Source organism: Gastrolobium bilobum, unplaced genomic scaffold (assembly GCF_033153095.1).
Source record: "Gastrolobium bilobum isolate Gb01-03AN ecotype WA unplaced genomic scaffold, APGP_CSIRO_Gbil_v1 utg53169, whole genome shotgun sequence".
In the NCBI taxonomy this organism is placed as follows: domain Eukaryota; kingdom Viridiplantae; phylum Streptophyta; class Magnoliopsida; order Fabales; family Fabaceae; genus Gastrolobium; species Gastrolobium bilobum.
This window is the reverse complement of record NW_026898687.1, coordinates 176,119-202,497: the sequence shown is the minus strand read 5'-3', so window position 1 is coordinate 202,497 and position 26,379 is coordinate 176,119. Positions and strand designations below refer to the sequence as shown.

At 35.1% G+C, this 26,379-nt stretch overlaps 2 protein-coding genes across 2 annotated transcripts; both read left to right on the top strand.

Annotated features, from left to right (window-relative positions):
• The first annotated feature begins 274 nt into the window (after positions 1-274).
• LOC133318396 (transcription factor MYB113-like) lies at positions 275-1,739 on the top strand. Its single transcript, XM_061520382.1, has 3 exons — positions 275-382; positions 983-1,112; positions 1,277-1,739. The coding sequence occupies exons 1-3, from the start codon at positions 283-285 to the stop codon at positions 1,737-1,739; spliced, it is 693 nt and encodes a 230-aa protein (XP_061376366.1). The 5' UTR covers positions 275-282.
• Positions 1,740-11,603: 9,864 nt separating this feature from the next.
• LOC133318384 (peptidyl-prolyl cis-trans isomerase PASTICCINO1) lies at positions 11,604-26,339 on the top strand. Its single transcript, XM_061520368.1, has 21 exons — positions 11,604-11,690; positions 12,073-12,151; positions 12,283-12,367; positions 12,520-12,589; positions 13,176-13,273; positions 14,020-14,142; positions 14,591-14,623; positions 15,554-15,612; positions 15,721-15,805; positions 16,507-16,665; positions 17,658-17,715; positions 18,092-18,240; positions 18,809-18,906; positions 19,085-19,154; positions 19,601-19,660; positions 21,048-21,104; positions 21,691-21,759; positions 21,900-21,977; positions 25,199-25,300; positions 25,381-25,452; positions 25,542-26,339. Exons 2-21 carry the CDS (start codon positions 12,078-12,080, stop codon positions 25,812-25,814), a joined length of 1,872 nt encoding a protein of 623 aa, XP_061376352.1. The 5' UTR covers positions 11,604-11,690; positions 12,073-12,077; the 3' UTR covers positions 25,815-26,339.
• The last annotated feature ends 40 nt before the right edge of the window (positions 26,340-26,379 follow it).

The window sequence follows — 26,379 nt, the reverse complement described above, 5'->3', positions numbered from 1 at the left end:
TGTGAACAGCTCAAACTTTTGAATATCAGGACCACAATTGCATACTTATGATGTCTATTCAAAAAACAAGGAGCGAAGCCGCAGAGTTTTAGAAAGACCAAGGGACCATTTACTATGATTTTCTTGCACGCAAAGTGCATATGTCTAGAGCCTTGCTGGCATGTTTAGCACAAACTACAAGACGCAAGAGTATGTGTGTGTGTATTTATGTATAAAAGAAGTTGAAGGTGGAAGAGAGTGAGAGAGGTAATGGTAGCAGAGTGACATAGTATAACAGGAGATATGGGTGGTGTTGCATGGACAGCAGAAGAAGATCACTTGCTTAAGAAATGCATACAACAATATGGAGAAGGAAAGTGGCATCGCGTGCCTCATTTGGCTGGTAAACTGAGTTCAATATTTCTTTCTTCTTTATTAGACATGACATTGCAGAGGGCGAGCCTTCGAACACCTATAAAATTGTTCCTTGTGACCAAAAAAGTCACGAGTTCCAGTCTGAAAAATTATCTCTTTGTAAAAAAAATATAAGAGTAGGATCACTTATAATCGACCCTCACCCTCATCTCCATAAGTCAAGCGTCTTATGGATCGAAATTTGCCCTTCGCCCTTTATTGAACGTTGTATTTCCCAAAGAGAGCTCTAACTCTTAAGATTCAATTTTGTAATTGTGCACTGATTTGTTCAAGATTAGCAATTATTTATGCTTGATGAGTTATAATTAGATACAAAATGTAACTACATTTACTAAATTATGTAACAACATAAGAGAGCACGACCATAATTGTGCTTTCAAACACAAGGACATTTTCATTTTGCTGTATAGTAGGAGAATACTGTTGAACTTACATATTTTTAACCAAGAACGACTAATTGAAGTTCAAAAGAATGGTGAATTATCATTTATTTTTCTTTGCACAATATATATATATATATATTTTTTTTCAACTGATTGATTAATCTTCCAACATTGAGCTGGTAAAGGTCTAAATAGGTGCCGAAAAAGCTGTAGGCTAAGATGGCTGAACTATCTACGTCCCAACATCAAAAGAGGAAATTTCACAGACGAAGAAGTGGAAATGATTGTCAAACTCCACAAGTTATTGGGCAACAGGTTAGCTTTCAGCCTTTCACATGTTGTAGTCTTTTGTCTTAATTTCTTCTGATATTTTTCTTATGTTTTGAGTCTTAAAATGGTAGAAGGTTCCCTTATGTGCTCATGTTTGTTTTTGCATCTTCCTCTAACACAGACTTCTCTCTCTGGCTTTCTCTATGTAGGTGGTCACTTATTGCAGCAAGGTTACCAGGAAGGACTGCAAATGATGTGAAGAACTATTGGAACTGTCATCTGAGTAAAAAATTAAATGCTCAAGAAGCAGAAGAAGAGAGAGAAATTGACATAAACCTTGATGTTATTAAGACCCAGCCTAGAAGCATTGATTCAAGCTCAGTCAACAAAAGGAGCCAGGGTGAGTCTCCAAGTTTTCTACAAGTACCACACGAGAGTGGCATTTCCTCATCGCCAACATTTGATGTTGATGGACATAGCCAAATGCTTGCAATAGAGGAAGACAACATGTATTCATGCTTGGACCAACAGGGCAATATTGTTGGTGTGTTGCCAATGGACTTTCAATTTGAAGAAGTTAAAGCAATGAGTAATGGACAGAGTAGCAGCCAGTGGGATTGGGATGACTTGCTCTTTGACTTGGACATGTATAATGATTCTTCTAGCTGCTAGGGAAGAAGACAATTAATGTTCTTGGTCTTACTTGTTCTACATACTTTAGGAGTTTAGTTGAGTTATTAGGTAATTATGTCAATGTTAATGTTTATGATGAGGAACATGGTAATTGAATTGTATTAATTGGTGTATTATGTCACTCCCGTGAAGTTATGCTTAGAGGTGGCAATTCCGGTCTACACTCACCGATACAACATGATATGAATACGAATACACTAAATACGAATATGACATGAATTTGAAATCAGAATAAAACCATACAACCCACTTATTTTGCCGGTTAACACGACACAACACGAATAACATGCAAACTTATAGTGTATCATTTATTATACGAGTTGGCACTACACAAATAACATGTCAACCACGAATAACCTGTAAGAAAATTAATTCGGGTTAATTTCGGGTTTGCGGGTTGATACGCAACACAACAAGAATTTTTTCGGATCAGTTTTTTTAAACTCAAACATACGCAAATTTGAAAATAAGTTTATCCGAATATGAAATTTTCACATAATATGCACGTGTCATGTCAAAAATTGCCACCCCTCGTAACATGAGTCCTAGTAACAAAGGGTGGAAATTCTCATCAAGTGGTAGTAGCTTAGTAGGATTACCATTCAAATTAGAATTTTTTTTATTGCATGAATATAGGGTTTAATGCGGATATGTATAGATTAGACTTGTTACATGAAATATTTTATCTTGCAATTACCAACAGATTACTTAAATTCAGTATAGGTAAAAGAAATTGAACAACCTGAAAGTTGTAGAAGAGAAAAAGAGAGTGAAATGAGAAGGAAAAAAATAAGGGTCTATTTTATTGTGTTTTGATTCTTTTGTTCTTAAAACTGTTTTGTAGAATAGTTATGAAAACAATTGTTTTCTATTGGTATATTTGAAAGTGTTTTTGTTTTCAAAAATTGTTTTGAATATGAATTTTAAAAACTGATTTTGAGAGTAAAAAAACAAAAAAACTTGTTTGAGTGTAGTTAAATTAAAGTTATAAAAATGTTAGAATTGTAGGGTACGATTGTAAATTGGAGAATAGAAATTCTGTTGTAAAAAGTTTGTTTTTGTTCTTTTGCATAGTTTGTTATTTTTCCTACTTTATGTTAGGCTAAAGGGTCTAGATCCTTCCTCACATGTGTATATATATGACACCATCTCTGTACTATCTGATATGAGAAATAAAGGATATTCGGTACTCTTTCTTTTTTCTAATATGGTATCAAGAGCATAACCTTCTGTTCGCCCCTTGCCACCCTTCATGGCCAAGGGCCAGCAACCACATAAGCCCTCTATTGGCAACTCTTCCTCTTCACAGATGGAGGATTCTTCTAGTCCTTATTTTTACACAGCGCCGATCACCCTGGCCTCATTCTTGTTACCCATACTTTATCTGGACCAAATTACCACACCTGGCATCGTGCCATGACCATGGCCCTCACAGCTAAAAACAAATTTCAATTTGTTGATGGTTCTCTTCCTCAACCCAATCCTGATGATCTTCTTTATTCTATTTGGGTTCGCTGCAACAATATGGTCTATTATTGGATTCTCAATGTTGTGTCTCGTGAAATTGTCGATTGTCTGATGTATATTCCTACGGCTCATGATGTTTGGATTGACCTCCGTGATCGGTTCCAGCAAGGTAATGCTCCTCGCATCTTCAAATTGAAGTCCCAGATTGCTACCCTTCAATAAGGTTCTCTTATTGTTACTTCCTATTACACACGTCTTAAAACCTTCTGGGATGAGCTCCGTGAATTTCAGCCAGTCTCGGTTTGTCAATGTGGTGGTCTCAGGACTTGGAATTAGTACCGCAAGCAAGATTCATCCCTCCAGTTCCTCATAGGACTCAATGAATCTTTCTCCTCCACACGGCCTCAAATCCTTCTCATGGATCCTCTTCCTCCTTTGACTTGGGTATTTTCCCTTGTTATTCAGGAAGAACATCAGCGTTCCATTCATCATGGTCTTTTTCCTGCTCTGGATCTTCAGGTTTCTTCGGCAATCAACGCTGCTGCTTCACCACGGCCCCGTCGTGATCGGCCATTCTGCACGCACTGCTCTCAACAAGGATACACTATTGAGAAACACTTCAAGTTACATGGGTACCCACCAGGATATAAGGCCTGTATTAAAAATTCCTCCAACCCAGCCCAATTGTCTGCTGCCTCCATTCACCTTGATGGACCTTTTACCTCACCCAGCCCATTTTCATCTTCTTTCACCCAGAGCAATTTTCCCAATTATGTGCTCTAATCTCTACACAGTTTCCATCTTCTCCCACGAGCCTGGAGAAAATGAATCTTCTCCTTCCTCGGTTCCATCAGTTGCATATATTTCAGGTAGCTCTCATGCGTCCCTCTCTTCTAATTCTTGGATTTTAGATACCAGTGCGACTCACCATGTTTGTTGTTCCCTTGATTTTTTTTATTTCTTTTTCTCCTATTTCGTCTATTTCTCTTTCACTGCCTGATGGTTCTTCTGTTATTGTTGGTCGCATTGGTTCTGTTTCTTTTCATCATTTCACCCTTTTCCCTGTTCTTTATGTTCCTCAATTTCGTTATAATCTTTTATCAGTTAGTGCCCTTACCTCTGCTTTGGGCGTCGCTGTCACTTTTTCTCCTTCTTCGTGTTTTATACATGATCCTTCCCCGGCAAAAATGATTGGGACTGCTAAACGTCTTGGCAATCTCTATGTTCTTCAAGATTCATTTCTTTCTGTTGCTTCGCATCGTGCCATGGTGTTGCGACTTCAGCAAGTGCACCAGTCATACAAGTAATAAAGTGGTAAAATAAAGTTATCTATTCCACGAGAACTGATGACCAATCACTAATTTGTCTATTTTATTAAAGTTGGATCGATCGTGAAAGGTTTTCCTTGAGAATATTTTAATTTAATTAAAACAGAATTTTTAAACCTATTTTTAATTTTCAATACTTAAGAAATTAAATTCAAAAATAATAATGCTAGAAAATTGGTTTTAAGTTTTAATAAAAGACGTAGCTAGGACTCAACTTCCCCAATGTCTCCTAACGAGTTTACCTATTCTTATAATTAACATTCAAGATTAAGTTATTAACAGTTCTTTCTATATTTGATTAGATCACAATCTCTTGGTAATCTGATCTTTTACTTCACTCAAAAGCCTAATCCCTTAGTACTTTTTCATAAAGCAAGCATTAACGCAAGAACCTTACAGTTATAGAATTCATAAGTCTATCCCTAGATCATACAAATTCTAGCAATTAATCAATCGGAATCAAAATACCAACATCCCTATTGTCATGCAAGATTCTAATGCGCATTCAAGATTGACCAGATCGTAAACGAGACTAGGAATTTAAAACAGATTAATTGCATAACTTTAAATCAAGAATATAAATCATAAGAAAAGTAAACAGCGTTTAAAAACTTATTGGTTCCGTCTCGCCCTAACTACTTAAAGAAAAGTAGCCTGACATAGTCAAGAAAACAAGAACAATAGATGAAAAGAAACTAAAATTCATAAAAGGAAAATAAAATCTGGTCTCAACGGTGAAGCTTTGACCGTTCCTCCACTCCTCTGCCTCGTCTTCCAAATTTTTGGAATGATCCTTAACGTATGTTTTTATAGAAATAAAAATGGGCTTTTTAATTTGGACCAGGCTCGCTGAGGATTAATTTTGATTAATTCTTTATTTTTCTTGATCCTTATCCTTTGCAACTGATCTCAACTGCCTTTTCCATTAGATTAGTGATTTGTTACATTAAACCTGAAATAATATGAAAAGGGATTAGAATCTTATCAAGTTGTTTGTATTTTATTATCTTTTAGATTTATTAATTAACACTATATTAATAATCATATTAATTATTATTTGGACTATATTTGATATTAAAAACATAGTGTCTTTGACACTTATCACATGGATTCTGCTTCACCTCTTTGGCATGTTCGTCTTGGTCATCCTTCTTCATCTCGTTTGGCAGTTTTGAAGAATTTTTTAGATTTAAATGATGTATCTGATCTTAGTCATTCCTCTTATATTATTTGTCCTCTCTCTAAGCAGAGGCGTTTACCTTTTAATTCCAACAATTATTTGTCTCCTTTTCCTTTTGATTTATTGCATTTGGATGTTTGGTGTCCTTTTTCTACCACCTTTATAGAAGATTTTCGTTATTTCTTGACCATTGTTGATTATTGTAGCTGTTTCACCTGGATTTATTTTTTGCGCTATAAATCAGAAGTTCAAACCATTGTTCCAGAATTTTATACCTTAGTTTTAACTCAATTTAATGTTAAAATAAAAACTGTTCCCTCTGACAATGCACCCGAATTTAATTTCACAACTTTTCTTCGTTCCAAAGGCATTGTCCCTTATCATTCTTGTGTTGACCGACCCCAACAAAACTCTGTTGTTGAGCGTAAACATCAGCATATTCTAAATGTTGCTCGTTCTCTTCTTTTTCAATCAAATATTCCTTTGGCTTATTGGACTGATTATGTGCATACCGCTGTTTACCTTATCGATCATCTTCCTTCACCCTTACTCAAGGACCTTTCCCCTTTTCAGATTCTACATGGCAAGCCTCCTTCCTATTCTCATCTTCGATCTTTTGGCTGCCTCTACTTTACCCCGTGATAGGCACAAGTTTTCTCCAAGGGCTCTACCCATTGTTTTTCTTGGCTACCCCATGCCTACAAGGCATATAAAGTCCTTGATATCACTACCAACCAAATTCTTATTACCCGTGACATTGTTTTGCATGAAACTATTTTCCCTTTTCTTACTCAGCCTTCCCCCAATTCTTCAATTTTTTCTGATTCCATCCTTCCCACTCAGCATCCTATCTCTTCTTCTAGGCCTATCCGTAAAACCAAACCTCCCCCCCACTTGAGGGATTTTGTGCTTGTTTGGATCCTCTTATTTTTAAGCTAAAAGCTACTTATAAGCATAAGCTAGGCCAAACAGGTTTTGGGAAAAGCTCTTATAACGAAAAGCTCTTTTTTATAATGAAGAAAAAAGTTGAAAGTTAAAAGCTCCTAGGAGGAGCTTTTTTTTAAGCTCTTATACGCTTTTCTTGAATTGTGTTCTTTTTTTTAAAATGAAGAGTTATAAAGATAGAGAGAGATAATTTTCTTGAAATATGTGCTTTTAAGTAACTTTTAAACTAAAATTTTTATGTAATTACCAAACAACTTTTAGCTTTTTTTAAGATCTTAATTTTAGCTTTAGCTTATAAGTAGCTTCTAGCTTAAAAAAGAGAGGATCCAAACAGGCTCTTTATATGTTCTAGTTGTACACCCTGCCCCTATCCTTTATCCTTTGTTTTGCCATATACTCATTTATCCCCTTCCTTTAGGTCCTTTGTTAATTCAGCTTCTTGTCACATTGAGCCTCCCTCTTTCTATGAAGCCACCAAAGACCCCCGCTGGCAGCAGGCCATGCAGCTGGAATTGGATGCCTTGGAGTCCAATGGGACTTGGTCCTTGGTACCCCTTCCTCTTGTAAACGTCCTATAGGCTATAAATGGGTGAATAAATATAAGTTGAATTCTGATGGTTCTCTAGAAAGGTATAAGGCAAGATTGGTTGCTCAAGGTTTTTCTCAACAAGAGAGCATTGATTATTTTGACATTTTTTCCCCGGTTGCTAAAATCAGTTCAGTTCGCATCTTGTTGGCATTGGCATCTATTTATGGTTGGTCATTGACTCATTTAGATATCAATAATGCCTTTTTGCATGGTGACTTAAGGAAGTTTACATGCTTCCTCCTCCTGGCTATCACCGAGAGGGGGAGTGTTTACCTACTAACCTTGTTTGCAAACTACACAAATCCTTACATGGTTTAAAACAGACATTTAGACAATGGTTCCTTAAGTTTTCTTCTGCCTTAATAGCTACTGGCATCAAACAATCAGGTGCAGATTGTTCTCTTTTCATCAAAATTGAAGGAAATTTTTTTTAGCTCTTTTGGTATATGTTGATGACATAATTGTGGCCAGTAATGACTCTTCAAGAGTTATTAATCTGAAACTTTTCTTGAATAAGCATTTCAAGCTTAAAGACCTTGGAGATCTGAAGTATTTTCTTGGTATTGAAGTAGTCCGTAGTAAAAAAGGCATTGCCTTAAGTCAAAGAGGGCATGCTCTTCAGATTTTGGTAGATTCTAGTTTTTTGGGATGTAAACCAAAAACTTGTCCTATGGAACTGAATGTTAAATTATCCTTAGAAGAAGGAAAGTTACTTGATGATCCTACATGTTGTAGGAGGCTAATTGGTATGCTGTTATACCTGACCATTACTAGACCAAATTTGTCCTATGCAGTAAATAAATTAAGCCAATTTCTTGCTCATCCTAGAGAACCTTATATGCGGCAGCACATGGATTGCTTCAATATATTAAAGGGACTGTTGGTCAAGGTTTATTTTATGCAGCAAACAACAGTGTGAAATTAAAAGCTTTTGCAGATTCTGATTGGGCATCATGTGTAGATACAAGAAGGTCAATTATTGGTTTTTGTGTTTTTATTGGAGAATCACTTGTGTCATGGAAATCAAAAAAATAGAATATTATGTCAAGATCCTCTGCAAAGGCAGAATATAGGGCGATGTCTAATGTTTGTTGTGAATTAATTTGGATAAATTCTTTGTTACATGATTTGTGCATAATGAATGATAGTCCAACTTTATTGTTTTGTGATAACCAGGCAGCCATTCATATTGCAGAAAATTTAGTGTTTCACGAAAGAACAAAGCATATAGAGATTGATTGTCATTTGGTTAGGGAAAATGTTCTCAAAGGTAAAGTCAAACCATTGCACATTGGCTCACAAAATCAATTAGCAGACTTGCTGACAAAGCCTCTATATCCTGCACATTTTACTCAACTTCTTGTCTAGAAGGGAATTATAAATATCTACTTCTCACCTTGAGAGCGAGTGTTAGAATTGTAGAGTACGATTGTAAATTGGAGAATAGGAATTCTGTTGTAAAAAGTTTATTTTTGTTCTTTTGCAGAGTTTGTTATTTTTCCTACTTTCTGTTAGGCTAAAAGGTCTAGATCCTTCCTCACATGTGTATATATATAACACCATCTCTATACTATCTGATATGAGAAATAAAGGATATTCAGTACTCTTTCTTTTGTCTAATAAAAAGTTGTAATTATTTATAAAAATGACATTAATGAAGTTTTAGAATTACAAGAATGCCACCATAAAGTAATTGTTTTGAGTCCTAATATTTACAAAATTGTAATTAATGAATCCAAATATTTATGAAATCACCACCGCCAAAACAAAAACAAAAATCAAAAAATAGCTTTGGAGAACACCTGCATGTTGTTCTGGTTTTTAAAACTAGAAAATAATCATTATTTTGAAAATCATTTTGCAAAACAATTATATCCAAAAAGGTTTTATTATTTTTTTTGTTTTAAAAACTTAAAAACTATTTTTGAGAATAGGAATAAAAAAGGGCCTATGTTTTTGTTTGTTTTGAAAGTTAAAAAAAAAAACAGAAAAAAAAAACAACCAGATTTATTCTTTAAATTTGATTCTAAAAGTAAAAAACAATTACAACTTTTAACTTATAATTTTTTTTACAAAATAGATCTTACCCAACGAGTTTTTTTATCCTCTCATGACTTCTCTCTTCAAGTAATAAAGATGCTAACTAATAAATGTCATAGTAGGAGTAGAAATCATATAAAATAAATAAATAAATAAATGTACAATGAAGTCAAAAGGGCATCTAACGGGTGTGAACATTTTTGTCCTGCAGTGGCTTCTCTCTTCTAAAATGAATAATAAGAGTCTAAGGGTGTGCATGACAACCATTCTATTCTCTAGCACTGTTTCTAAAATGAAACAATTCTTTTCTATTTATGTTTCTTGAAACAGTTTCTGAGAAAAAAAAAATGTGTTTGATAACATATTCAATTTTTATTCCGAGAATGAGAATTGCGTTTAATAACACAACAAATAATATAATAAAAAATAATTCCTATTAAATATAAATTTTTTTTGGATCATCACTTTCCTTTCCATATGGTGTGGTTGTGGCGGCGGAGGGTGGCATAGTGGTGGTGGTGGCGGCGGCGGCAGTATGACAGTGGTGGTGGCAGTGACGTGGTGATGATAGTGGTGCTGGTTGTGATGACAGTGGTTGCGGCGATGGTGGTGGTAGTGGTGGGGATGGTGATGGTGGAGGTGACAGCAGTGGCTGCGACAATGGTGGAGGGGATGGTGGTTGGTGGCATTGGTGGCGGCGACAATGGTAGCGGTGGCATGGTAATGGTGGTTGTGATGGCATCATGGAGATGGTGGTGGTGGTGGCTGCGGCGATGGAGGTGGTGGTAGGTGACAGTGGTGGTGGTGGTGGTGATGGTGGCGGTGGTGGTGTAATGGTGACGATGGTGGTGGTGGTGACAGTAGTGACTGTGACGATGGTGGTGGTAGTTGGTGGCGACGACGGCGGTGTCGGTGGTGGCTGTAGCAATGATAGTGGTGGTGATGGTAGCGGTGGCGTTGTGGTGGTGGTGGAGGTGACAGCAGTGGCTGCAACAATTGTGGTTAGTGACATTGGTGGCAGCGAGAATGGTAGTGGTGGCATGGTGGTGGTGGTTGTGATTGCATCATGGAGATGGTGGTGGTGGTGACAGTGGCTGCGGTGGTGGTAGGTGACAGTGGTGGCGGTGATGGTGACAGTGGTGGCGGCGAGGGTGGTGTAATGGTGGCGATGGTGGTGGTGGTGGTTGGTGGCGGAGGTGGCGGCGACGACGATGGTGGCTGCAACAATGATAGTGGTGGTGGTAGTGGTGGTGGCAGTGGCGTGGTGATGGCGATGGTGGCGGCAGTGGTTGCGATGATGGTGGTGGTGGTTGATGGCGGTAGTGGTGGTAGTTGTGGATGTGGTGATGGTGGCATGGTGGTAGTGATGGGTGGAGGTGGTGGTGATGGTGGCGGTGGCGGTCACGACAGCACTAGTGGTACGACAACGACGACGACAATGGTGGCAGTGATCGTGTTGGAATGATGGTGGTAGTGGTGATGATAGTAGAGATGAAAAGTGATTAAGAGATATAAGTGTTTCTCATTTTGTTCCCGGGAATAAAAAAACAGAAATTTTCTGATTCTTTTTTCTGTTCCCAGCACAAAAATTAATCCAGTTCATCCCGGGGACAAAAAAATAAACCAGTTTTACCAAACGAGTTTTTTATTCATTTCTGTTCCCTAGAACAGAAATTAAAAAAAAATGATTCCTGAAAGGTTGTCATGCGCACCTTAAGAGACCATTTGAAGATAAATTTTTATCTTTAATAAAGAGTCCGCATTATTTGTCTTTAATAAATTTTTATTAACCAGTTAAGTGTGGAAAAAACCAGTTCATGGAAGTTTAAAATAAACACGTGATATTTTTATCTATTTTTCCATAATTTTTGAGAATTTGGATCCTCTCATGTGAAAAAAATATGACATGGTCATGTTAGGAATTATAATCATACAAATGTGAATAAATAGTGATAAAAAAATAATAATATTATAATAAATAATTACAAAATCATAACCGTTGATTTACTTTTTTATGATTGTAATCTTCTCACATCACCGTATCATTTTTTTTTTCACATAGGATCCATTTTCAATTTTTGATACCATTTTAAAATATTGAATTCTCCGTTATTTAAATTGCATAGCTAACTCCCATCTTCCAGTAATAACTAGTAATAAAGATTTGTTTGACTAGTGACTTGTAAATGTGAATTATTATTGTTATTATTAATATTTTTTTTTTTTGAGATACCCATTCATGTATTTAGGTATGCGAATAGTAATAAGAGTATAAGACACTCGGGTTACGTTCCTCGATTTTCCCACTGGTTTTGAGAGTGAAGGTTGAAGAAAGGTCCACGAGTTTGGCCCGATCCATACCCGTTCGTCTTCAAAATCAGGTGAAGAAGAAAATCAACCTCCTCTTTGATTACACCACAAATTTCAATGCGCATTTTTGGCATCCTAGAAAGTTCCAGAAAGTTATTTGATATTGTTTGGTCACCAACTTGGCAACGAACTAAACTTTTGCTGACTAGCAACCTTTTGAACTCTTAAGGAACAAACAAAGAGAGAAAGAAACAAAATTGCAAACTTAATTTTCTCCCAGTACTGAAAATTTTTCTGTCTTGTAACAACAATTTAGCACAATCACAGTGCCTTTCTTGGTAAATGTGTTTTGCTGGAAACTCAATTTTGAACGTAATTGATTGTTGTTTGTAGTTGTAGGTTTTGGGAGCTGAAGCTCTGTTCAGGGAATTCAGTGATTTGGCTTGTTTTCAGGGACTATGTCTGTAAATGAAGATGCTGAACAGGAATGCGAACCACAAAAGAAGAAGCCACCTTCTGAGGATGAGAAGAGGTGGTTTTTATTTTTATTCTTAATTTTTATTTTTAAATTTTTTTTTGTTGGGGGGGGGCTCTGGTTGTTCATTTTTGTTGTTGTGTTGTGGAGATTGTGTTTTAAATGTTGTTTTCTTTTGGAAAATAAAGGAAGAAGAAAATTGTTCCTGGGAGTTTGATGAAAGCTTTGATGAGGCCTGGTGGGGGTGATTCTGGACCTTCAGATGGTGACCAGGTTATTTCTGTTTTTTTTTCTAGGCTGTGGATATGTATTTTCCTAATAGGCATGAGCTAGCTAGAAATTCTTGGTTAAGGCAACCAATTGTTGTAATGTATTCTATAGTGGGCCGATGTTCATCCAGAAATATGTTATATTATTTTTCTCAGGTTATCTATCATTGCACAATTCGAACTTTGGATGGAGTACTTGTGGAATCTACTAGATCTGATTATGGAGGTGAGGTGATTTAAGCTGCTTTTGGAACCTTTTTGGTATCTTTTGATTAACAGGATGATAGTCAGTTCCGTTGATTGTCTTGCATTTTCTTCTGAAAAGTGACTGTTTTTGATTCTGTATTTTTTTTTATTACTGCTTATTTTATTTTTGTTATGGATGGAGTATTCTTGTTAGCTTGTTTGTCTATTAGAGAAATATAATATAAAATCATTAATATGGTCTTCACCTAATAGCTTAAGTTGTTGGGTTGAAATGGTTGCATTATCCACCATTCACACCCGATGAGTTCTTATGTAAGGGGATGTGTTAGAGAAATATAGTATAAAACCATTAATGTCCTTCACCTAACGGTTTAAGCTTTTGAGTTGACTTGGTTATTTACATTATTAACTCCTAGGGATTACAATTTACAAAAACTCGACTTACCAATTTTATAGTGAAAAACCCACTGTAGAAAATATGGGAAGTTGGAACTTCAGATTTGGTAAGTAGGCTTTAAAAGTAAGGATAGTACTAATGCTAAATTATTGTCTTCTATTGTAAACATAGTTGTTGGGTTGGATAACCTTTTACATTATTGCTACAGGCAAGGGCACCCCTATAAGACATGTTTTGGGCAAAAGCAAGATATTACTAGGCTTGCTAGAAGGAATTCCAACAATGTTGAAGGGTGAAGTGGCAATGGTAACATACTAATTATTGAATTTTGTCGTCTTCCTGATCTCTATCTCTATTTTGGTGACTAAAACCTCAAGTCATCTTGTCTCATGCTTAAACTGTATTATATCGAAGCTTTTCATTGGTCTTTATTTATTATGATTTTGAACTTAAGACTATAATTTAATGCTTAATGCAATACAGGGACAATATTACTTGTTTCATTTGTAGATTTAACAGAAAATTAAATTTACTATGCTGAACTGACAATGAAGCTGTTACTATTGTCATATTATTATCTATGACTTCTACCATTATTACTAAAGAAGAGGAAAATTGATTGTTTCTTTTTACTTATACTTTAATGAAATATGATGTTAATTTTCTTGAACGTATTAGGTTCTTGTTTCTTGCTTTTTAGTTGCTTCTATCTATGGTTTTTCTTAAGGATTTGAGGGATCATCTTTGATTCCCCCTCCCCCCAAATACATATTAATGATTTGAGTGATCAAAATTCATAGGGGATTAAAAAAAATAAAAATGCTGGTGCAGTGGGTCAGTGCCGAAACATAACAGAGTTCACACCTTGTCTTCTTTCATTGAAACAGAATCACACTTTGAGTGTTTTTTGACCACTATAGTTCGCTATTAATACCTATGATGGGCAGATACCTTATCCTTTGCTTTTGTGATTTTTTTTTCTTTTTTCAATAATTTTTTTGACTGAAATTTTTTTGGGTCTATATTATTGATTGTATTATTTATTATTGCAGTTCAAGATGAAGCCTCAATTGCATTATGGTGAGGATGATTGTCCTATTTCTGCTCCCGATGGTTTTCCTAAGGATGATGAACTTCATTTTGAAATTGAGCTGATAGATTTTTTCAAAGCCAAGGCAAGGATGTGAACTTTGAGTTCTTTTTGTTTATATTTTCAAAGCCAATGCAGGGATGTGAACTTTGAGCTGATGGATTTATTATTTATTCTTTTTGTTTATATTCTCTATCTTTCTTATCCTGATGATTTCTGGTTTCAGTCTACTCTTGCCACATATGAGCTTCCCGTCATTGATTGGGGTTCTTTTGACTGATTAAGAAGATATTCTTTTCATATAGATATACCAATAAAGAAAAAGATATTCCTTTTGTATTTGTTTATCTTTTTCAACAGTATTGGGTTTCATTTTACCAGTGTTTGTTCATCCTTAATTGTTGCTATGTTCACCAGTATTGCAGTATTGGTTTTTCTATATTTATAAGGAATTTTTTCTTTCCAGAATAATTTTTTCTTGTGATTGACCTATGTTCTAATCCTCATTTCTTGCTTTTGTGTATATTTTTCAGGTTGTTACTGATGATTTGGGAATAGTAAAAAAGGTATAAGTGGCTAGAATGTATTGCTGCATAGCTAATAAATTTATTTTGTGCATGTTCCTATCAATTTGAGGGAAAGCCTTGGAGTTGTGGTAAGATTTCCCTTTTGTGATCAGAAGGTCACATTCTCGATTCTAGGAAATATTCTTTTTCTTAAATTGCAAGGGTTACACTATGCATAGTCGACCCTTATCCCTATCCTCACAGAGTCAGGGAGGCTTGTGCACTAGGCTTTGCTCTACATGTCCCTATCATTTTGGATGGTTCTAATGAAAAAAATGAATGGAAACTAAAAGTAAAAAGGGAAAAGAGTTCTGTTGTGTCTAACTCAAATGTTCAATGCATCTTCAACATGGAAAATTGGAAATGGCTCGTTCATTTTTTAAGTGTCTATGCTTTATATCATGGTTTTACATTGTGTTTGCGGTTGCGTTGTGATTACCAAAATTGCAGAACATTGTGGGCAAATGCAGTCGCGATGTGGTCGTGAAGACCTCCCAAACCGCAATAACAGAGTTCACACTTTGTCTTCTTTTTCAAAACAATGCATGCTAGGGGGAAGCCTGATTGCATGGTTTTTTACTACGATAATTTGTGAAAGAAATATTTATAAATTTTCCTGTTTCATATCATAATAGAGTTCAATGGCATTTGAAGCTTAAGTATTCATATTGAATCTTGTGGGTATTTACGGGAAATTTTCTTTGAGAAATTCGGAATTGTATCATGAATTTGGCTAGAAAGTTAGCCAAAATTTTAGGACACATATTTTTACATAACATGTTTTCATGTGTATATCTTGTGTTCAACAAGTACAAACTGGAAAGAGGAATTCAATCTGGAATGACATCCTCTTTAGTGAAAGTTTCAATTATTTTTGATCCGTAGTCCCAATCAGATTATGTTTCACCAGTTAATTCTTTTTGAGTGTAGGTAGTACGTGAAGGGAAGGGTTGGGAATCTCCAAGAGAACCTTACGAAGTGAAGGCTTGGTAAAATGAATCTTTGTTCCCTTTTTTATATTGTCCATTTCTTCTTATGTCAGGCTCTATAATGGGTTGAAGGGAGTTTCTGATGATATTTTGTTTGGTCATTACCAGGATTTCAGCAAAGACAGTTATTGGGAAATTGATCATGTCACACACAGAAGGAGAACCATACTTCTTTACATTTGGAAAATCAGAGGTAGTTAAATAACTTCACCCCCTTTTTGTTTTTATACTATTATTATGGTGGAATAACATGCACTGATAATGAGTTGGTCTCTCCTAGTATGCCAAGTATTTCAGCTGTGATCTGATTTGGTTGTGCCCATATTTTTTATTTCTTTTTTTTTGGAAATTACAGAGTAGAGCAGACCCTAACTAGCTATTCTGGGACTCTCAGTACCCAAACTATCTTTAAACACTAGAGCCATACAGCCATGCGGGGGAGAGGGGTTAATAACCATATCCTTCTTCATCATCAAGGCTTGATGAGCCAACCAATCAGCCACCAAATTACCTTCACGAAGAGTGTGATTCAGTTTCCAGTTCCAGTTTCTGTTTAAGAGCTCTTTTATTTTGCTTCCAATAAGAGCCAAAGGGTGATCCATCAAGACTTCCTGATCAATGAACTCCAGCACCTGAGTTGAGTCCCCTTCCAGAATAATGTTTGAAAATCCTCTATCCCGGGCAAGAGTCAACCCAGTTAGACAGCTCCACAACCATATTTTTTATTTCTTGATACCAGTAAGCTTAGCTGCTCTCCTAAATGAATAAAAAATGCAAGATAACAATTTATTTCTTAGGAATTGTTTTGTTGGCAATAGCATAGAAAGTGGTTTAATATTAATATTGATTTCTTCTCTTTGCTTTTTGTGATTACCCTGCTGTTACGCAAATCAGGTACCTAAAGGTCTTGAACTGGGAATAGGAACAATGGTTCGGGAAGAGAAGGCTGTAATATATGTTACTCGTCAATATTTAACTGAGTCTCCACTGATGCCTGTAATTGAAGATTATGACGAAATCCATTTTGAAGTGGAGCTCATACACTTTATTCAAGTGAGCAAGATCTTCCTTTAGTAGACACATTGTTTATTAATGAACTTCGTTTGTTGTTGTGAAATGTATGTGTGGTAAGATATAAATTATAATATTATGAAGAATGAATTTTTATCAGTATCCTCCTTTCATTATCTACTTTACTAATGTTACTGAGGCATTAATAGATGTAACTTTCTTCTTTCCATCGTTGGGTACCCATAACTAATTTCTGACCTGTATGTTGCATTGTTGTTTTTGTGTTCTTTAAACATGTCTCATAAGTTTGTATAATAGGAACTAAAAGATTTTGGTATTGGGGCTTGGAATTATATTCCCTGGTCAATTGGAGATTTTCTAGGCTAGATGTAAAATCCATTTGGTAGGACAATTTTTTTGAAAACTTGAGTACGGATATTAGAGGATATATTATATAGAAATATTAAACAATTCATAATTTAGTAATTATTTTGAAAGATATATTAGCTTTCAACCTTTAGAGTAAGCTTTCAAAACAAAAAAAAATCATAAAGTACATTGAGCAGGGAAAAGATACTGAAAGAGGACACTTAAAAAGTTACCCAACTGTTTCAAGTATGTACCAATGTGTACCCCAATTAGTACCAGTACCAGATATGTATTTGGTAGTGGTGTGACAGCCATAGAGGAGTACCACTCTTTATGTTTTTCAATGGTTTTTAACTTGGAAAGCAAAATTAGTGCTTAGAGGTCAGGTTTTCAATTTTCTTTTTTATTCTTGTTTTACTCATCCCTGGCTTAATTCTTATTCAAATACTTCAATTATTACTTAACTTTGCAAGAATTATGACTACTCAGCAATATTACTACAATAATGTTGGTGTGCACTGTCATTGCGTCTTCCTAGGCATATTTAAAGACTGTTTTATCCTTCATATTAGTGGTGCCTGAAGCATGTGCTTTTGTAACTTTGTTTCTTTTCTCTGAGTAAGATGTTGAGCATGTGAAATTTCTTGATGGTAATATATCAACAGGTGAGGGACATGCTTGGAGATGGGCGCCTAATAAAACGCCGGATTCGTGATGGGAAAGGTATGGATGGAGAATCTAAAGTTATTTATTTGTACAAATCTTACAAGGACTGCAGGGATTATAGGAGGCTTAGTGATTTCTCTTTAGCAAAAGAAAAAAGAAAATAGAAAGGAAAAAAATATAAAATAATTTTGTGGAAAATGCCTGGCTGATGCTTGAGTTATACTCAAGATGTTTAAATTCTACTATGAGTTCAGTAGTTTCCATTTTTTTTGCTTTCCATGACTTCTATTCTTTCTCTTTTGTGAAGGTTGTGTGATTGGGAGACGGGTCTAAATTTTTTAATTTTGTCCTTGCATTCACATAGTTTATTTTCCAGTTGATTATTTCTATTCAAAGTATTTTTATGATATAGCATTTTGTTTGCAACAAATAGGTGAGTTTCCAATGGACTGCCCCCTTCATGACAGTTTACTCCGCGTTCATTACAAGGGCGCCATTCTCAATGAAGAAAAGAGGGTTTTCTATGATACAAGAGTTGATAATGATGGTCAGCCATTGGAGTTCTGTTCTGGAGAAGGGCTTGTGAGTTTACAACTTGAGCATAAAAGTTTTATGTAGTTTGGATATTTCATATGTGTAATTGTCAATTTAGAATGTCTTCCCTTTCATGTTCAGCAATTCATGCAAATACTTGAACATTTGCATTTGCATAGGTTGTTGCACTGGAATTTCATTTTTATGTTTTTTTGTTTGCAAGAGGGATTTGAAATGTGTGTTCGTCTGATGCTTCCTGGAGAGGTATCTGTAGTCAAATGTCCCCCTGACTATGCTTATGATAAGTTTCCAAGGTTTCTGATGAAACTACTTTTTCCACTTAACCAATAATTTAGATTTCTTGATGCGTTTTAGTGCAGGCAATCCTCTACAAAATATGTTTTCTATCTGGACATCGACTATCATTCTGCTCTATTCTTATGTATTTTAATTATTTTTCTTAAAGGTTTTGTACTCTGGATATTTCATATGTGTAATTGCCAATTTAGAATGTCTTCCTTTCATGTTTGGCAATTCATGCAAATACTTGAACATTTGCATAGGTTGTTGCACTGGAATTTCATTTCATTTTGTTTTTGTTTTTTATGGGTTTTAGGTACCAGAGGGATTTGAAATGTGTGTTCGTCTGATGCTTCCTGGAGAGATAGCTCTAGTCACATGTCCCCCTGACTATGCTTATGATAAGTTTCCAAGGTTTCTGATGAAACTACTTCTTCCACTTAACCAATAATTTAGATTTCTTGAAGTGTTTTAGTGCAGGCAATCCTCAACTTAATTTGTTTTCTATCTCGACATTGACTATCATTCTGCTCTATTCTTAATTTCTTATGCTTCATGATATCATTGTCATACTACATCCTTTTATGATCAGGCCCTTAAATGTCCCTGAGGGTGCTCACATTCAATGGGAAATTGAGCTTATAGCTTTTGAAATGCCAAAGGTATTTTACAAATTCTTTTCTTAAATTCTAATTATTTAGTATTTTAGTTGCATATTTGCATGTAGCTATTATAAGACTGACAATGCTCTATGGTAGTGAATGTTGGTGAAGCAAAAATAAGTTTGGCAGAGATGAGAATGCTGATCAAGTTATGTTTATATTGTTTTTTAAATTAAATTATTCTGTTTTCTGGTTCGGTTAGTAGATTTCAAGTTTAGATAGAGTACAATTGTTCTCTGTTTTAATCCCTGGCTGAACTATGACATCTACATGAAACAGCATGTGATAAATCACACATCTGGTATTGGATATTTTCTTCATCAAACAACATATTGTTAGCTTACACAATTTTATAATCCTTAAAACCCCCCTTTTGTTTCTATTCATATGAGATTGAATACGCATTACTATCCGTAATGGATTATGGACTTTATTCCTTAATACAGGACTGGACTGGATTGGACTTTCAAAGTATAATGAATGAAGCCGAAAAGATCAGAAACACGGTATGCAAATGATCCTGCACAATTTTATGCATTTGGTCCTCAGCTTGCTATTACTGATGTCATGATGTAACATGACATGATTGCCAAACATGCTTGTGCACGTCTTATGTGTGTTTTGAGCACAGTATGGGGCAAGTAACTACTATGCTACACTGGTGGAAAAGCTTTCTATTGTGCACAAAATGCATATTCACCCTAATGGAAAGATGTCATCTTTCTGATCAAGCAATGAAGTAGATTTCTTATTTCTTAATCTCTTGTTTTTAGGTGATTATTTTGGAGGATTCAGTGGAGGTTTTGTGTTTTGTTTTATATATATATATATATATATATATATATATATATATATATATATATTGCTGTTATTGTTGTCTATGTTGAGAAATAAAATCAAAGAGTAATTAAGGGGAAAAATTTAATCCGTGAAGGCTCTTTCATAACTGTTCTTACCTTCTGTTGGTCATTCCATGATTATTGGTCTCTTAAGCTATGCATGTTGTAAGAACCCATAATTACGGAAGCGGAAAGATAGAAGAGAAGAGAGAAATAATGAACGGAAATTTGTCATTGATGACAGAAAAAACCACCAGAGAAAAGAAGAGATTTCTCCTTCAAAGCATTTCCCCTTTTACAATGGAGCTAATGCTTTGTTCCCGAATGCTAGTAGTTCAGAATGACCCTGACATTTAGGGGCAACCATAGGAGAATGGGACCTCCAAAACACGTTGCATAACTAACTCTGAGGCAGGAGAGAGAATATAATTTAAAATGATTCTGGTGGTTACAGGGCAAGGAGTGATATAAGGTAGCCAGGATTAGTTGAGGACTTAATCTGGGGAATTTGGGACCACAAACTTGGGAGATTCCAGAGCTTCTCTAATTGCTCTGAATCTATTACTTTTTTGCATTTTCTTCCTTGTTTTCATTATCATTTCCATTGCTGTTTTACTGTGTTGTGAACTTCCATACCTGATTTCATTTTTGGAATTTATTAATACAAACTTCCATGCTTGATTACTGTTTTTTATACTAAATTGGTGATGAATTCACTGTGATTTATACTAAATCCCTATAATTCAAGACTTGGAAATCCTAAATAGATGTCTCTGGGTATAATGCTATGAAATTTCTTGTTTTGTTAAGATTATTATTTTCGAACAAGAGGTAGTAGATGATTATTTCCTGGAGAAAGTGTCCCCAATTTTCTTTTAAATTTTGCCCTCTTGTATTTACTATAGAATTCTGCTTCATTGTAGCTTATGTAGTTAATACTCACTGTTTGTTTTCGGACTTGTGCTACAATCACCTATGGAGGTGTTATACAACACGATGGTTTACTTTTGGTTTTGAATGAAGTTAAATGTCTCATGCTGTTATTCTCTTTCAGGGTAACAGGCTGTTCAAAGAAGGAAAATATGAACTTGCCAAAGCAAAATATGAAAAGGTATTCATCTTTCTCTCTTGAGCTAATGCATAGAGTCTAGTAGAACGTTATGCTCTTTCAGATTTTGGTTGACATATTTCTCCAAGAAAATTTCTTGCATTGGTGTCAGAATTTTGCATGGAGCAGTTGTTGGTGCTGCTGCATCCTAATAGAAACTATGTATCTAAATGTTATAGTCATTGAATTGGTCTCAGCTAGATGGTGGTGTATTGGTCCCTTGATCTTATAAAGCTGGTAGAGTCAATTCCCATGGCGTAAATCCCGGCTATTCCCTCCCAAGGTCCTCAGGACCTGTAGTTTTGCTTAAAAAATGGCATCAGCTAACAGCAAAATAGTTCAATTTATTTTGACATTTTGCTTTTGTTGTCTATATTCACACATGCAAAGGGATTTGAATGCTATTTAATTCTGTTTATTTTGTTTCTGTTGGCTGAACTTTATTAAAGGGATTGGATTTATATATTACTGGGATTCAATTTCTGTTTTGTGATGATTGAATTTGTATATCACTTGGATTTTTGTTTTTGACACTGGAAGTCTGACTATACCATCAAACTTATTAACATTATGTGGTAGCTGGCAACAGGTGCTTCGAGAATTTAATCATGTTAATCCACAAGATGATGAGGAAGGAAAAGTCTTTGTAGATACGCGTGTAAGTGATCTTATGTCTGTTTCCCAATAATTATTTAAATTCATAAGAAGGGAAGCATATTAACCTAACTTATGATTGGTAAGTTGATTTCAATTTAGACTAAATCTTTTTCTATATCCGTTTCTCCCTCATGATTGAAGAATTTGCTACACCTGAATGTTGCTGCTTGCTATCTAAAGTTGGGAGAATGTAAAAAGTCCATTGAGACTTGCAATAAGGTATGTTTGATGACCTCAGCTATAACGTAGCTTTAGTTTATTTCATTGGAATAAATGGAATAACAATACTTGGTTTTGTTACTTTGAATTTGAAGTAGACATTTTGTTTGTAAAACAAGTTATTGATTTTATCTATGATTCAGAAAGTTCCCACCATGATGGATTTGCTGAATGTAGCAAGATCTTTGTTAGAATATGTGAAAAATATCTCATAATATCTTGATTGAACCTTAGAATTGTTTAAAGTATCATAGATTTTCTCTTTAGAATAGTTTTCTTATTTCTTTATAATTCATAATTTCTTTCCTTATTTAATTAAGATTTGGAGTCTACTATTAGTATAAATAGTGATTAATGCTATGTCGTTTGTATGACATTATAGCATCAAATCAATACCAATATCATATTATTCATTCTTTATTTTCTCTTTCTTTTTCCTTTCATATCTAAATCTTTATAATTTTAATATGTGTCCATCCCATCAGTTTTTCGCTGCCTGAGTTTCCTATAATCTGAAACTCTATTATAACTTCCCTTGGAGCAAAGTCCCTTGGGACTCTTTGCAGAGTATTTACCTAGGAGTGCAGTCTTAAGTGGGACTCTTGTACGGTAGGTATCTGTTGCGACTTCGGCAAGTGCACCGGTCGTAAAAGTAATAAAAATGTACTGAGTACGAGATCATTCCCACGAGGATTGGTTTTCAAGCACTAGTTCGCTAACAACGATTTAGTTGGACAATCAAATTTGAGATGAAAAGATTGAAATTCAAAACAAGCAATAGCATTCAATTTCAGAATTAAAAACAAGAAAGTAAAAAGATGAATGTTTTGAAAATCAAGAAAGAGCGTAGTTAAGGTTTCGACTTCCCTCAATTTCCTCTTTATGCTATGAATTAAATAGTCAAGAATCTGTTCTTAATATAATGCCAATCAATTCTTTCTAAGTTAATTAAGGCCCAATTCCTTGTTACCCTAATTCTACGTGATCTTGAAAGAATCCTAGTTCCCCGGTTGTTCATCGAGAAAATATGCATTAAAATCAAGAATTAAAAGATTGCACAATTGCCCTATGTCTATCCCTAGATCACAAGGATTATGATGAATTTATCAAATCAGGATTTATGCACCAACATCCCTATTGTCTTACAATTCCCCTAAATCAATCTATAAGGAGCAAACTCATAGAAAGCATTAAAAACAGATAATTCATTCAAATATAAAGAGAAGAATTCATAAACAATTTAATTCATAACATAAAGATTCAATTGGGTTTCAGCTTCCCCTAACTACATAAAAACTTAGCCTAGCATATTGAAATAAAAAACAATTGGAAAGAAAATAATTCCCCAAGACTCCATTGATGTGATGTTGTCTTGACGCTTCAGTGCTCCGATGCTCCTCTGATCCGCAATAGGATTTCCTCCTCTTGATTCTTCAAACCGCTCTCTGAAAGCTCCTTCTCTTGATTGCGCCAACCCTCTTTTTATAGAAGAAACCATATCTTTTTATTTTCTTGTGTGATCTTGCATTAAATCTTAAGCCATATCTTTTAATTTCTTATAATATCTTCAATGGAATCTTTACTATAATATTCAATCATATCTTTAAAATCTTCTCTTTTATATTTAAAGGAAGCAATTTCCTTAAAAATATTCAAGAGAATCTTCAATAAGATCTTCAATCAATTATATGATTCAGAAAAACAAATCCACTTGAGCTCTCCAATATATCTTTTTATAGAGCTGAAAATTACTGCAAAATATAAGAATTTTTATTAGAATATTTCTGAGAATAAAATAACACTTTAATTATAATTCTCATAAATTTTTAATACTTTTAAATCAATTTCATGCTCATATTAACGCTTAATACATAATAAATTGGAGACTCATCAGTATCGAAGAGGTATAACCGGAATATCTCTTGGAAACAGATCAAAGATGGACTTCCCTTGGAGCACAGCCCCTTGAGGGACTCCTTGTGGAATGTCTCCTAGGAGTGCAGCCTTAAGTGGGACTCTGTAAGGAAATACCAAAGAGATACAGCCTTAAGTTGAATCTTTTGGAAGTCCCACAGTACAGAACAGAGTAAACAAAATGATAATGATAGAGAATGTATTGTGTGCTATGTTATTTTACTGTTGATGCACATGAAGTGAACTATAGGGTAGAGTGACCCTCCAAGGACCTTTAGTTTACTGAGATTTTTATCTTTGTGATTCTTTTCTTCTTGTCTCTCTCGACTAGTCCTAAACCCGCTACGCACACTATTCAGTGGTTCAATCTCGTGCTCACTGCACATCGATCCTTTTCTCCTCATCAGGCCTCAATATGGTGAGCGAGTCCTGCAACACCTCCTTCCGGCATCTTAGATTGTATTATTTGGTTATTTTTCATTTTTCAAAGGATCATTTGTATCAAACTTAAAGTTGGTAAGCTTTAGCATGAGGGAGTGTTAAAATATATGATAAAATCACATAATATCTTGATTGTGTCTTAGAATTGTTTAGAGTATCATAGATGATCTTTTAGGAAGTGTTCCCTTATTCCATGATTTGTTTCCTTATTTTATTAGGATTTGGAGTCTAATATTATTATAAATCTGGATTTATACTTTGTAGTTTATACTTCATAATAATCAAATCAGTACCAATTTCATATAATTCTGTCTTTATTTTCTCTTTTCTTCCTTTCCTTCCTAAATCCCTATCATTTCAACCATCCTTAATGTGCGATGTTAGTGGGATGATGCTTTTTCTCCTCAAGTGATCTCTTATATATATTCCAGCTAGGGGTGTTCAAGGCCCATACTGTCCCAATAACTTGGACTGCCCCAATACCGAGTAATGCTCTTTATTAGTTGTTACTAGAATTAGTGAGGTTGTGGTTTCAGAGCTAGTGCACAAGTCTTTATGACTTTTTTAGTATCAAAATGGGTTTCAAATATAGTCGTAAGTAACAATAAGTGGGACGGTGGTGTTGGATGATGGAATAAATGTCACTGTAGTGTGCAATTATCTGTGGTGTTTTTCTGAATACTTAGAGGAGTTTTGATATTTATCTCTTTGCTGTTCTATAATGCTTATAAATGCCCTCTTTATGCACCTTTTACTTTCTCTTTTTTGGCTTGGCTTAATCTGGTTTCTAGCATTTGGTTTTATGTTCTGTTACTTCTGTATATTAATTTTGCCTCTTGTCATGTGTTCTTCAATGAATCATGCAGGTTTTGGAAGCAAATCCTGCCAATGTCAAGGGTCTTTATCGTCGTGGAATGGCCTACATGGCTGCTGGAGATTTTGAAGAAGCAAGAGATGATTTCAAAATGGTAGGAATTTCATACTTAAATTTAGCATCTAAGGCCTATTGTCATCATCCATTTCTAAAGTCACTTACATGCTATCTTAGATGATGAAAGTTGACAAGTCAACTGAATCAGATGCAACTGCAGCTCTTCTAAAACTGAAGCAGAAGGAGCAGGTGGGTTTCAAATTAGTTGTTCTCTTATATGCTTGAGGCTTCACGTGAGGAAACACTTAGACTTTCTTCTTATTCCAATTCATTTCTAGGAAGTTGAGAAGAAAGCTCGGAAACAATTTAAAGGGTTATTTGACAAGAAGCCTGGAGAAATTGCAGAAGTTAAAGCTGATGAAGATGGGGATCAGATGACAGGTGAAAGCCAGAAGGAGGGTGAAGTACATGGGGACTCAGATGGAACAAACTCAGAGGATTCAGACGAAGCTGCACCCAATGCACGTCCAATGGGTTGGTTCTCTCTCTTTTGGCCTGCTGGTAGAAGACTTTTTTCATCTCTTGGGCTTCAAAGATGTGCCATACTATAATTTAACTTGAAGCATGCAGTAGTTGGCCATAATACAATTTCCTTAAGGAGGCATTCCAGGTCACTCTCGAATACAGTGGTTGTTAGATAAGGAGAGTTCAGGGATTTGTAGCATTTATGTTACCAGGAAATATTTTGATAACTGCTGAAAATTTTATTTTATTTTTTAATCTTTTCCATTATCATCTAAAAAATCTTTTGTATTTAATAAAGAGAGTTGTAAGCATATTAGGGAATAGCCAGAAGGTGAACAAGATCAAGCAGTTGTTAAAAGTGCTACATCTTTTGAGTTTTTTGTTACTTGTAGGTTTCATGATTCTGAGTGTGAAGTTGAGGTAGCTTTCACTGGTATGTATGAATATATTTAAATCACTGTAGCATCTGCAATGTGCCCTGTCCAATAATTGCCAAGCGTCTATTTTTTGTAACACATCCAATGAAGTATTAGGAAGGCGTTATGCAGGCACAATACAGTATTCAAAACTTGTGTGTATTATTTGTCTTGAGCTGTAGACATTTCCAAGTTGAAGTATAGCAGGGTTAGATTTAAATGAAATGAAGTTGAA

What these genes read in the sequence shown, in the direction of transcription:
- LOC133318396 (XM_061520382.1), top strand. Translation starts at nt 283, where the DNA reads ATGGGTGGTGTTGCATGGACAGCAGAAGAAGATCACTTGCTTAAGAAA. An exon ending in TCGCGTGCCTCATTTGGCTG is followed by an intron (nt 383 to 982) that starts GTAAACTGAGTT and finishes GAGCTGGTAAAG; the next exon opens with GTCTAAATAGGTGCCGAAAA. An exon ending in CACAAGTTATTGGGCAACAG is followed by an intron (nt 1,113 to 1,276) that starts GTTAGCTTTCAG and finishes TTCTCTATGTAG; the next exon opens with GTGGTCACTTATTGCAGCAA.
- LOC133318384 (XM_061520368.1), top strand. Translation starts at nt 12,078, where the DNA reads ATGTCTGTAAATGAAGATGCTGAACAGGAATGCGAACCACAAAAGAAG. An exon ending in CCTTCTGAGGATGAGAAGAG is followed by an intron (nt 12,152 to 12,282) that starts GTGGTTTTTATT and finishes TGGAAAATAAAG; the next exon opens with GAAGAAGAAAATTGTTCCTG. An exon ending in AACTGAAGCAGAAGGAGCAG is followed by an intron (nt 25,453 to 25,541) that starts GTGGGTTTCAAA and finishes ATTCATTTCTAG; the next exon opens with GAAGTTGAGAAGAAAGCTCG.